Consider the following 13,033-nt stretch of genomic DNA (forward strand, 5'->3'; position numbering starts at 1 on the left):
AGTCACCCATTATTACAACACTTCCCCTTTCAAGGCCTTCCTGATTTCATCTTCTGTTCAGATCATCCTGTGCATTCTAGTCTGGAAGATGATAACATGTTCTTAGCAGTATATTATTTTTGGGGCCTAGTATTGTCACCCACAGTGCTTCTATGGAAAAAACTCCCCCTCTTAGGTTTTCTAGTCTGCTTGACAATATGCCCTCTTTGACATACAAAGCAACACCTCTTCCAGTACACCCTTCCCAGTCTTCCCAATGGCATTATATCCAAAGATGACCATATTCCACTGGTTGTCTCCATTCTACCAGGTTTCCCTAATGCTTGATTTATCTATGTTCACCTTTAAAAACATGCATTTCAACTCCCCAATTTTGGCTTGGGGGCACCTACCATTAACATAGAAACATTAGCATAGAATATATGGTGTTCCTCCCCAGATGTTTCTGGCATAAGCACCTAGGCCTCTTTAACTGGCTATCATGCTTTACCCTAACCCTAAAATTTCAAGGGGGAACAATAAAACAGAGGGGAAATTTACTCAAAATTCCAAGGAGCAGTTGTAAAACATGTGAATGCATTTACATTCCCAGTTTCCCTTTATCATGATCCCTACCCTCCACCCCACCCCACCCCCCAAAAAACCCTAATTAAAAATCTACCCTAGGCCTGAAAAGGGGTGAGGTAAAATGGCAGAGTCATAAGAAAAATTTGAGGAGTGGCGGGGTGGGGTGCTATTCTTGCAGGGTGACTCTGTAGCCACTCAAACAACCCACCAAAAATAAAGAAGTGAAAAAAGAAATTCCCCTGTCAGGTTCAGATACCATACGAAGCTATGCAAAGAAGCCACCCTCAATAACCCCATTGCCCCACTAAGCCATGGGTTTCAGGACAGTTTGTTTGTATAAAACTGCCCAAAGCAGGATTCCTACTTCAGGTTCAGTCATCACACTAAGCCACACTTTGACACCATGATGTCAGTTCACGGTGGCGAAGAATGCCATAGTGAACCCAGTCAATGGCTGCCATTTCCTTCCAGACACAGATGGTGTCGGTATTGGTGGCTACCAGTTGGTGGCAGCAGAGTCTTGTGCTTGCAGGGCTGCCATCACAATCCCTGATGTTTGTCAGGGATTTCAGGGCCCCTTTTGCCCCCCACAAATTCAAGCTGAAAATTTTCCATGGGGAATGTACTTGCAATACTTAACATTTGGCATTAGTTGATTTGTAACACCTGTCTTATGTTTTTGTTTTCTTTCAATTTCATGGCTTCTGGTTTCATTGCTTTTATTGCAGAGTGGTTGTGTTAGCCTACTTTATATTTACAATATAATTGTAGAACTGTAAACTGCCAGGATATGTTGTATATGGCAGATGGTATAAAATATTTCTAAATAAAATGAATGAATACTGTGTCCTTTGATTACAGTAAAGTGAACCATCAGTAGAACAAACTACTGGATGATGTTTTTGATCCATCTTGACAGGTGGGTTTGTAAAGTGGAATTCAGTCCTGAAAAAATGAATGATGATTAAAATTAAGCTAGAAAAATTTTCTTATACTAACTCCACACACTCATGTGCACACATGCACACCAGGTTTACATAACTGGGCTCCAAGGGGAACGTTTTGGGATTTAGACCATAGACACTTATTTAGTAGTTGCTTGTGAGACAACTCAAGACTCTTTTTCTAGTAACTAAAAGATGGATATGTGTAAGCCTTTGAAATTTTAGAATTATGAGCACCGGGTGCAAAGGTGAAAGGCACAAAGGCCTTATGATCTGCCTTTTATTTAGACTATTGTTTCGGGCAGTCTAGATTTAGGGTTGGTCAGGTGGAAGGAAAGACGCTGGGCTGTAAATTTAGATCACATTGTAAAGATATGAAAATAAGGCCCTGATGCATAAGGGCAACTTTCACTACTTGTGCTTATGCTAAACTTTGCTAGTGAACTACAGTAATAATGGATTGAAACTTTTCCTTTTATTCAGTAGGTGAGTGCTCCTTCTTGGTGATTAAGCCTAGATATCTTCAGGGTGCAGGAACAGTTTGATTAGCTTTTGAATGCACTTTGCCCTGAAAACTAATGAAAACTTGGTATAAACTATTTTTAAACAGGCATAGAACAAGCATCAAATTTAGCTTTGTGCAGACCTGAACAATGATACCTAATAAGTACATGAGTAACAAAGTGATAGATTGCAGTTGTTATGCAAGGAAAACCAAAGACACTAAAGCTGCTCTAGCCAAGAAAATAGCTAGTAGTGCTGTATGGCACCCACTCCACAATATGAATAAAAAGAAGAGCTAGATTACTATGATCATTTACATCCTGGGGCTAGAACGCTTGTCATTCAAAAATGACACTGTTCTTGTCATAATGTTTTGGGACACAGTGCTAACTCTGTTAAAGCCTTCAGATAAAAAGAAATTGATGGATGAGTAAGCAGAAAAATGCACTTGCTTCTGAGAACACTGAAGGAAAACTGAAAGGCAAATTGGATGACTCAGGCCTGCAAACCAAACCCTTGCACTGAAGCCAGCTGTCTCTCCTCCCCTTCCCACCCCTGCTGTATCAACCTCTGCTTGTCATGCTAATTTTTGGCATGGAGTAGATATAAACTTGGCAGCTTTGCCCTGGGGAATGAATGGGATCATCTACTTTCCATGACAAGAAAGAACCCTAGTGGCCACAACCATCAGTGAACAAACACAGAGCCTTGGAAGGGTCATCATGGGCCATCCAGTCCAAGTCCAGGAAGTGTATCAGGATTTGACACACCATTACTGTGATGCTGCAAGCATGAACTACCTATGGACACAGTCTGAATTAGATTCCACATGCTTGAAAGGCTGCTTGATAGATTGCCACACCAGCAGCCAGCACCAAGAGCACCGAGAGCATGGCTGTGTGCCACCCAAGGCTGTGACTGTGACTCCATCAGGTCCCGTGCTTGCAGTGTCTGGAGAAGAGTGGGAAAAGTTAGCTTTGGCACTGCTAATAAATATTGTGGGGTATACGGACAGACTGGATGAAAGGATGCTCTTTTCTTCCCTGAAGATCAGTTCCATGTCCAAGCTGCAATATAGATCTGTAGCCACTGCAGCAGGCCTGGGACAGCAGCAATTAGCTTAGTCACTGTCCATTCATAAAAACAAACCAAGAAAGCTAGATAGCCATGTCCACAGTTAGGTGGGGAATTGTTACTATGTGCTAAATTTTGTTGATTTCAGGGGAGTTTGCAAATACTTTCATGTAATGGTGGCTGAGCCTGAAAAGGGGGTGGGGGGAGACTGCATTCTATCTAACTGTGTTAGTACCATATTGAGTCTCCTATGAAAAGTTATGCCCATAACATCTAAAGAATAAAGCAAATAGGGTTATGATTTTTGAAAGCCTTCTCACTTTCAGGAAATCATTCATACCTAAGTGGGCATCAGGCATTTCTCACTCCATATAGTTTGTTGCAACACCATGGGCATCACTTTGCTTGCATGGGGAATTAATGCAATGATCCTACAGTTTCTGCACTCCACAGCATCTGGTCTTTGGGGGATTGGAATGTATATGGTAGGTCATTGCTTTGGTTTCCATATTTGTTCGCATATTCTTGTTAGAATTTGGACTGATTCAGTCAGTGCAGCTTGGAATAATGTTATTGGTACCCTATTTACTCCAGGTGCTTTATTCCTTCTAGGTGTAATAATAGTTTTTGTCTCCACATGATAGCCATTGAAAAGCTGTATTTAGGATTCTGATCTTATTTCTGTAAACTTTTGTTTTTGCTTTTCACCTGTTCCTATGAATATTTCTTCTGTCATCCCTCTAGACTTTTGTTTTTCCTTTTTGCTACAGGAATTGTCTTTCTGCATTCTTCCTAACTAATATCTCTGGTTTTAGTTCACAGTTCTTCTGGTTCACTGTCAACTGAGTTCAGTAATGAAAATCTTTTATTTAGATACTAAATTCATCCTGCATTTTGTTTAAATTGTATTTTGGTACTATATTTCTTTGATTTTTGGTAGGAAGAGTTTGTTGCTATTTCAATAATCTGCTTCTGGCTTTGTTTTGGCAGAGAGAAAACAGTTTCTCTATCTTCTATTTCCAGTTACATACTCTATTTGAAGTCTATACTGGTCATCTAATGATGTCCATGTGTACAGTGGGCTGATCAGTCACTTGAAATATGAATAATATAAATAAACATGTTTTTGCCTTCACAAAATCTTGTGTGTCATTCTTCTGCTGAATTTTTGACCCCAGGCTAAATTCTCATACATTTGATTCTGCTTCATTTCTTACTTTTATGTTCCAGTTACCTATACTTATCAGCATGCCTGGTTTTGGTTTTGCATCAAATTCCTCTTGCAATTTAAATTTTTATGCAAGCACTCATCAGTTTTGATTGATGCTATTTTTGATCAGGCTTTCCACTATAGCTCCTCACTGCCTGTGCTACCTCTTGCATCAGTGTTACAGCCAATCTATTTCTTCTGTTTTGGTCATTTCCAGAGTAAAACAATTTGACCTATTCCATTCCATTTTAGTTCACTCACACCAAGTACTGTGATGTTTAACTGCACTGTTTCTTGTTTTATGGTTTCTAGTTTGCCTTGATTCATACTTCTCACATTCCATGTTCCAACTGCAGAATCGGACTTTCACCTCTGTGCATGTCAGCCATTAGACTTCTTTTTTGGTTTTGATCTAGTTGTGTCATTAGCAAAGGTGCTATTTGTACGTGTCCTTTGCTCTTCCGCAGTAGCTGGTTGAGTGCCTTCTGACCTGGGAGTCTCATTTTCTGACACTATCTCTTGTTTCATTTTGAACTGTTTCTTCATAGGGTTTGAGGGGTAAGAAACATTGAGACGTGGTTTACCATTGCCTTCTTCTGTGCAGTACTAACCAAAGCTAGCTTAAGTGTCACTGTTGCTTTCTGTAAAAGATACTTTGCCAGTGCCACCTTCAACTATCATTTCTGTCTAGTAGCTGCTCTTCAAGAGTTTCTCTGCCCCCGTCAACATTAGGCATATCCATTCTGTTCTGATGATGTGACCATTACTCCTGAAGAGGATGGATGCAACTTAGTCTAGAGTTTCAGCCTTGACCATTCCATCTTGGTCCATGCTAGAGGACCAGACTAGAGAGAGAGTCTGGTCTCTTGGCAGCACTCTTAGCTTCTCTGTCATTCTCAAATCTCCTTGCCACTTTGAGGCATGCATGCATGAGGGGGATGTAAAAAATTTCAAGAATGCAAAAGCTAAAGCATAAAAAATGTAAGAAGTAGGAGTGGTAGCCCAAAATTCAAGGATTTAATCAACATTTGGATGCCCTGCCCAAATCCCAATTTAAAAATAATGAGCCATCAGAACCATTGTCCTCAAGAGATAGTGCCCAAGCAGCAGGCCAAAAAGGTAGGCATGTAGGTCACCTGGTCACGGCCTTCCACAGTACGGTAAGATGAGATCTGCATTATTTATATTATAATAATTACTTCTAAATTTGTATTTATATGTATAAACCAAAAACCCGAAGCAAAACTATTCTGTTTTTTGGGATACATTCCCCCCATGTTTTAGGTAATTCCTAAGAGTTCGTCCTGTTATCAAGGGCTTTCAAGGCCATCAAGGACACACTCAGGAAGCCAAGAGAGTTATTTTCAAAGAAATGTAACATGATCAAGCTGCCTAATACTTGTCAGCTGTCAAGTATTTACTTTCTGTCCTCAAGGGCAGTCAGGATGAATGGGTGCTGCATTCTGTTGAGTATGTACATGCCGCTGACCTGTATGCACGCATCAGCCAATTAATTCTAATTGTTATTATTACCAATTTTGTATCATATTATTGCGGGCCTCATTGAAATTTTGTTTGGGATTTTGTTTTTCACTACTTTCACAAATATTAGGTGACTAAAGATGGCTAGCACATTCTCACGTCTCCTGGCTGGTCGAGGAACTGCTATTCTTTTTGCAACAGTTGGTGGTGGGGCCTTAACCACTGGATATCTGTTGAATCAGCAGAATGTGAAGGCTGGATCCTATGGAAGGCAAAAATTGTTTCCTCCAAGGTAAATATTTTGATACAAGTATTTTATGAATGAGTGCTGGGACTTGTTACTTGAAGAGTCTTGAAATCTCTGTTGAATGCCTTGGATCATTCAACAGATCATGTGGATATGAATGAATGAAGCAGGGCTTCTCCATAGCAAGGACTTCACAAACTGTGTTTCAAGAAGAAAAATGCAAGTTATAATGATGCTTCTTAAGCTATGGAGATGACAGTTTTAAACTCCACAGAGGGTCCTCTGGAACATATTATACAAAATCGTTCCCTCTGGAACTTATTATACAAAATTTCTCTCGAATGAGTAATACAATTTTTTATCATTTTAATACCAGTGAGTTCAAGACATCTCTCCATTTTATCTTTAGAACATCATGAGGTAAGTTAGGTTGAGAGTAAATGAATGGCTTATGATCACACAATGAATTTCACGGCTGCTGGAGGTCTTGATCCAAGGTATCCCCTTTCCTAGCTCGATGTACTGACCACCAAATAACACTAGGTTGCTTCAGTAATATTGGGAAAAAGTATGTCCCAGTATTGTAATGTAAAATGTGCATACCTGAATCAGGTGAACGATTCCACTTGAACTACATTGACTGATACCAGCTGCAGTTTCAGCTCATTAACTTTATTTGTACTTTGAATCTGGCAGAAACACACAAAATATAAATTCTGAAGGTCATTTGTTTCCTTTCCATCTGCCTAAGTGCTTCCGTTCTCTACCAAAATTATCTTTGTGGTTTCAGCTGGAAGTCAGCTTACCCCTGGGAAGCATTGTATGCTTTCGTCGTCTACGAATTTCAGCTGCATGCATCAGCCAACAACCAATCATCCTTTCCAGTTCCCTGCTGTTTTCCTCAAATTTTCCGCTTCCCTGTAAAATATTTACATCCACTCTTTTGTTTTTGTTGTTGTTGCTTTGTTAAAGGCATGTAGACAAGATTCTGTTCACCCTCCTCCAGTATATTAACAAACCAAAAAACAAAACCGTTACTGATCAATATGAATGTTTTTAATTTCTTTTTACTCAGTGCAGACTATCCTGATCTTCGTAAACACAATAACTGCATGGCAGAGTGCCTCACTCCAGCAATCTATGCCAAACTGAGGGACAAGATGACTCCCAATGGCTACACAGTGGATCAATGCATCCAAACTGGTGTTGACAATCCTGGCCACCCTTTCATTAAAACTGTGGGCATGGTCGCTGGAGATGAAGAATCTTATGAGGTGAAATGTTTTTATCATGTGCTGTGTCCATTTGTTTGGCTTTTACATGTAGTTCATGAAATCATTGCATAAACACTTCTTAACACGAAGTACAGCTTTTAATGAAAATAGGACACTAGAGTATACACAAACCCGAGCCATATGGATAATGCTTGTTCTTGTTTCTCTTCTTTGTTGGATTTACAGTCTTTTTTTCTCAGCGGGAAGTTCAATGAAGAGAAAATGCCATTAAAGGTGCTCTCTGTGTACTGATATCCAGGATAATGAAGTGTAGGCACATAACAACAATATTTTATTTACCTCCTGTAGCTTCTTGCCTACTGCTAAATTCAGCTTGAGGTAAAAAATGTGGAACCTTGTTAACTGAACAGAGTAGAATTTCCAGGGTAAAAAATCACCTCTCCATACACATACATATTCACACAGAAAGACAGCTATGCTCATAAATTATTACAGATTTTCTCTTAAACAATAAAAAATAAACACAGAAACCCAAGCCAAAAGGAGATACTTTGACAGATTATTAATCCAAGCACAAACTGAAAGATGTACTTTAATAAGAGAATATGCAACACAAAATATAGATGAGAGGGAATTGCTTTAATAAAATATTTTAAAATATTAATTCACTGGTATCCTGATTCCTCACTAAAATACAATAGACTCTTATTTTATTTATTACCTTCATAACAAGAATCAACACCTTGGTGTTTGGCAGATGAAACAAGGGCATAGGAAATGACTACAGAAACACCAGACCAGTGTAGTTTTACCCAAATTAGGGAACTGTGTCTCTACACATTTCCCACCCTCACCAAATATCCAGAGCAAACCAGGGCTCCCATTTTCCCTCAGAAACAGAAGGGTATAAATAACTGCTGAAGTGTTCAAAATAAATGATTCAGTTTATTTCAAATTTTAAGCTTGCTGACTTGGAGACTGAAAGAGGAAACAGGTCAATTATGGTAATTCCATTAGATGCACCTACATTTCTAGTTGTTACTAATTAGATCAAAACTCTTAAAATACCAAACATTTTGTGGTTATTGTTGCTGCTGCAGAAGATTTGCAATTCTGGAGCAGTCCTTTTGATACTTCAGAGTCTATTAATATTCAGGGTCATCTGTAGTATTTCATGTGGGCCAGTCCAAATTTCTGGCCTTTGCCCCTGATAAAAGCACTGATGTTATTATGCCCCTTTTTTGGTCTTCTAGAGATGTCATGTCAGACTTTTTGATTGGAACTATGAATAGACATTTCTCAGGGACCAGCCTCTTTCCTGCTCTTGCAGGCAGAAGCGTTTGATTTTTGTCTATAGCCACTACCATTTTACACAGTGGAGCTGCTAAAATATATTTTCAGGGGATGGCAACCTATTGTAGGGCATTTTTCTGTGACCTCAACCCTGAGCAACAGGTAGGTCTCATAACACATAATAGGTAGAGTCAGGGTCAGCCCTGCCATTACATGAGGCAACCAAGTCATGGCAGATGCTGAAAGAGGAGCATTCACAGCAGCTCCCCCTCATCCATCCCCTGTGTTTCTTAAACAAGCATACTGCCCTTCAGAGTGGTAGAAAATGCAATCTTGTCATGAGTGTTGAAGTACGATTTAGCTACCAAAATAATGTGTGCCAGTCCTCAACCAGCTACTTGATGAAAGCCAATAGCACAAGCCTCAGAAGTATTGTGCCCAGGCCCGGGCCCAAGCTCTAACACCAAACCTGAGACTGTCAAAACACAATTTAGCACCTTCCAGATCTCCCACCCTCAAGAGACAGCATCTCTCGAACTACATTTCCATGAGGAAATCCTTGACACCGTGAGCCTCTAGTGCCTGCTCCTCAGGAAGGTGGTGGGACATAGGAAAGATCAGAGACCTCAAATGAGTCGCAGATCCTGAACCAGCCTTATCCAACAAGACACCCTCCAGATGTTTTGGATCACTGCTCCCATAATCTCTGACCACTAGCCACACTAGCTAGAGCTCATGGGAGTTGTAGTCTAAAACTATCTGGAGAGAAGCATATCAGGAGGGGAAGGCTGATTTAGACTTTTGGTTCCAGCCTGATTGTTTGATTACTGTTTGACTGACTAAACCACCCATTGTGCTCCTCTTGCTTGTGGTCCAGAAATTGTGCATTCATGTTTTTCTACTTTATCTTCAGCCAAAAATGGAGCAAATGGTAACAGTTCTTTTCTCAAAGAACTGTTTGAGAAAATGTTCAATGTTCCAAATGTTCAATGTTTCCAATTCTAGTCTTAGGAAATAATAATAATAAAAAAACTAGGGTTGTGTTTTTGTTCACACTTGTACTATGGAGCTTGCAACACTGTAAAACAGGAGCTAAAGCAGGCACTATTTTAAATCTATGTCTAGTAGCTACACATTTTCCAATGTTTTTCTAAAGTAGGTGCTTTAGAATAACATTGCTGATCCATACCTTAGAAGCCTCCCCTCTACTAGTGTCCGGTTTGGTGCCAGGTTTTTAAGCGCTCCTGGGCAAATATTCCTCAGTAGGTCCTCTCCTTTGTGCCACCATTGTAAGCAGCTCCACCTCCTTGTTCTCACCATTGCTACTACTTGCTTCCTTGACAAGTAGACTGTGGTATCAGCTGCTTTTACTTTTAACCACCATATTCTCTGGGCCAGAACAAGAGGCTGGGGACAAGCAGGCAGCCATGGTGAAGAAGAAGAGGGAACTCAGGCGACTTTTCTCAGTGGGCCCCTACTGGCAGTGGGCCCCAGGCAGGTGCCTGACAAAGCCTACCTTTGTGGCCAGACCTGCTAGGATTTAAGAATGGGACAGGGAGAAATGTAGCTGCTACAATTAAAATGATGTCTGCTTTGGTCCTCTAAAGTGTCATTTGGCCAGTGGGCGTCAGGGGCTGAATACAAACGGGAACCAAGTTCTCCCTGGTCCAAGTCCTATGCTGTGGCTCTACAGCATGCCAGTTTGAGCGAACAATATATTTTGATCTTGACTGAAAATCCAAACATCCTGTTATCCCGTTGCGGCGATTTCACTGCTTCAGAATGGTGATCTGAAATCATACCTTATGAATTGCATTAAAATATGGCATGTAGACAGCCAAGCAGAACACAACTGAGTAAAATGTTTTGCTGGTAAAGATAAAAAATAAAAAGCACATTTTTGCCTCTAATGGGGCTTTTTCCAGGCTATGATAGAACAGTCAAAGCAGCTTTCAAAACCCACAGGAAGAAATAATAAAGGTTCTGGAGGTGGAGGAGGTGGCAGTGGCTGCTTCAGGTGTCCCTAACATTTAAACTGTCACTACCAGGCAGATGGGCTAATTAGTGTAATTAAAAGCAGAATTTAGTGATAGGAACTATAATTTTGTTTAGAGATTGTCCCACTGAAGTGCTGCTAACACACACATGAAACTCTTTATTAATTTGTTCTGCTGCTTTAGAGTTCAGCATTAGCAGTCCATGTTAGCTGGGTACATATCACATGAATTGCAAAGCGACATAGACCCAATGGACTGGTTCTGGTCTTGTTTCAGTCTCCCAGATGTCTAGAGCAAATTGTAAGGTGATCAAGCGCAGGAGTCCATCAACTGAAACATATTAATCATTGCTTTCTCAACAATTAGATCAGCCTTCCGCCTCAGAGTTAGCCTGAAGGAGTCTACACCAGGGGTCCTCAAACTTTTTCAATAGAGGGCCAGTTGAAAGGCGGCAGCTACACACGTGGGCCAATGAGGAGGGGGAGTCTGGGCACGAGGGCCAGTGAGGCGTTGTCACATGTGCACAAGGTGGTGTTGGGCACGCGTGGCGGCGGCTCACTTGCTGGGAGATCTCCCAACGAGTCCAAAACCATCTCCGAGTGAGCAAGCCTCCACCTCCATCCCGCACGGTGAGCATGCACACGGGCGGGGGGGCATGGCGGGCCGGATCCGTCCCACGGGCCATAGTTTGAGGACCCATGGTCTACAATATTGCATTAGAGTGTGAATGGGGAGAGAATGTGCAGATATACTGTGTGATCAGCTTTCACCTTCAGGTGTGGAGATATTAAGAAAGGGACAAATTGCGTAGACAAAATTATATATATTCAATTGCCTCTCTTTGTGCTTGTCTTTAAAGGACACCTAATTTGAAAAGGGATGTATATTCAGAAGAGTAGAGGGCATTTGATTTCAGCAGGGACAAAACCATCAGGCAGGTTTTGTAGGGCAATCACAGCAACAGGAGCACAAGTGGTCAACAAAGCCAGCTAATCCAAGGGATCAGCGCCTCTGCCTTTATTTCAGCAAGTGCCCATAAAGAACAAGGTGGTGGGGCAGAGAGCCACAGGGTTCCAGATCCAGGGCTCAAATTTCAGAACTCCATAACTGCGACTCATCTTTGCATCTGCCTTTGGCAGAACAGAGAGAGAGGTCTCGATGTCTCTGAACCAGGGGTGCACAACTTGTGGCCTCCAGATATCTTGACCTGCAACTCCCATCAGTCCAGCCAGTATAACCAATAATGAAGAATGATAAGAGCTGTAGGAAAAAACATCTGGAGGGCCACAAGTTGCTCAGCCCTGTTGTTCTATTATTTGCTAAATGCGCATCTTGCCTTTAAAAGAAAGTTAGCTGGGATGACTAACCATTAACATTTCTTAATGAACAAAATTTAATTATATTTCATGTAATTTGTTAAAAATAAACAACATAAATAGAAGACTCTACATTTAGAGGTGGCCTAAAAATTTCATTTTAATTAATCAATCCATTAATTAATACACTACAATGATAAAACTGCAATGACTAATAAAACAATCAACAGGCTGGAACTCGCATCTCCCCAAACATCTGCCAGAATAGTACAGTTAGACCTGAAAATCAGACCTGAGCGGATCTACCAAACATGTTTATTGACAGAATTCCTATAAGAAGAACATTACCACCAATGCCCTGCTCCTTGCGCCACCCAAGCTAAGATCAGGCAATGTTAGTACTTGGAGCTGGACATAGCCTATTTAAGCACTCAGAGAGGGTCGTAAGGTAAGGAGAGCTTTCTGACATTGTGTGCACAAGTGACCTCTCTGATATACGCACTTAACATACATGCCCATGCTATGCTATCTTAGAGCTGTCATTGCAAAAAGAACACAATCTGGAAGAAGAGGTCTGTGCATGTCATGGGAAACAGCAATGAGATTCTGCCTTGGAAAGCTGGATGGCCCCAGGACTAAATTTGTTGCAGGATGATCCTAAGGATGTTTTCTCAGAAGAAATCCTCACTCAGTTTGACAGGACTTACACATGTGTGCTAGAGCCTTAGTTCTATAAGGTAATTGAACATAATGGTCATAAAATAATAGAATAGTAGAGATGGAAGGGACCAAGAATGCCATAGGGTCCAACTCCCTGCTATTCCAATTTACAACAACTTACACCATCCCTCTCAGGTGACTGTCTGGTTTCTTTTTGAATGTCTCTGGTGTGGGAGAGCCCACGACTTCTCCAGACAACTGGTTCCACTGTCATATTGCTCTGACAGAGAGGAAACATTGTGCTATCTAGCCTGGATCTGGGTTGTCACAACTTGAGTTGATTATTCCATATAATATACCATATACACTCTAGTATCAGTGAGAAGAGATCTTGGCCTTCCTCTTTGTGCCAGCCTATGAGGTACTTAGAGAGTGACAAAGTGGGACAGATATGCTCTACTCCTTTAGGAGTCTACACAGCACAAACCATCATGGCGCCAGGTA

At 41.0% G+C, this 13,033-nt stretch overlaps 1 protein-coding gene across 1 annotated transcript in view; it reads left to right on the plus strand.

Annotated features, from left to right (window-relative positions):
* The window catches only part of CKMT2 (creatine kinase, mitochondrial 2), a 37,133-nt gene that overhangs the window by 10,637 nt on the left and 13,463 nt on the right, over positions 1-13,033 (plus strand). The window contains exons 2-3 of the mRNA XM_044446250.1: positions 5,912-6,073; positions 7,104-7,302. Of these exons, the coding sequence (XP_044302185.1) occupies positions 5,922-6,073; positions 7,104-7,302 (351 nt within the window). The 5' untranslated portion in view covers positions 5,912-5,921. The remainder of the gene's footprint in view (positions 1-5,911; positions 6,074-7,103; positions 7,303-13,033) is intronic.

Source organism: Varanus komodoensis, unplaced genomic scaffold, assembly GCF_004798865.1.
Source record: "Varanus komodoensis strain SLA01 unplaced genomic scaffold, ASM479886v1 scaffold5, whole genome shotgun sequence".
In the NCBI taxonomy this organism is placed as follows: domain Eukaryota; kingdom Metazoa; phylum Chordata; class Lepidosauria; order Squamata; family Varanidae; genus Varanus; species Varanus komodoensis.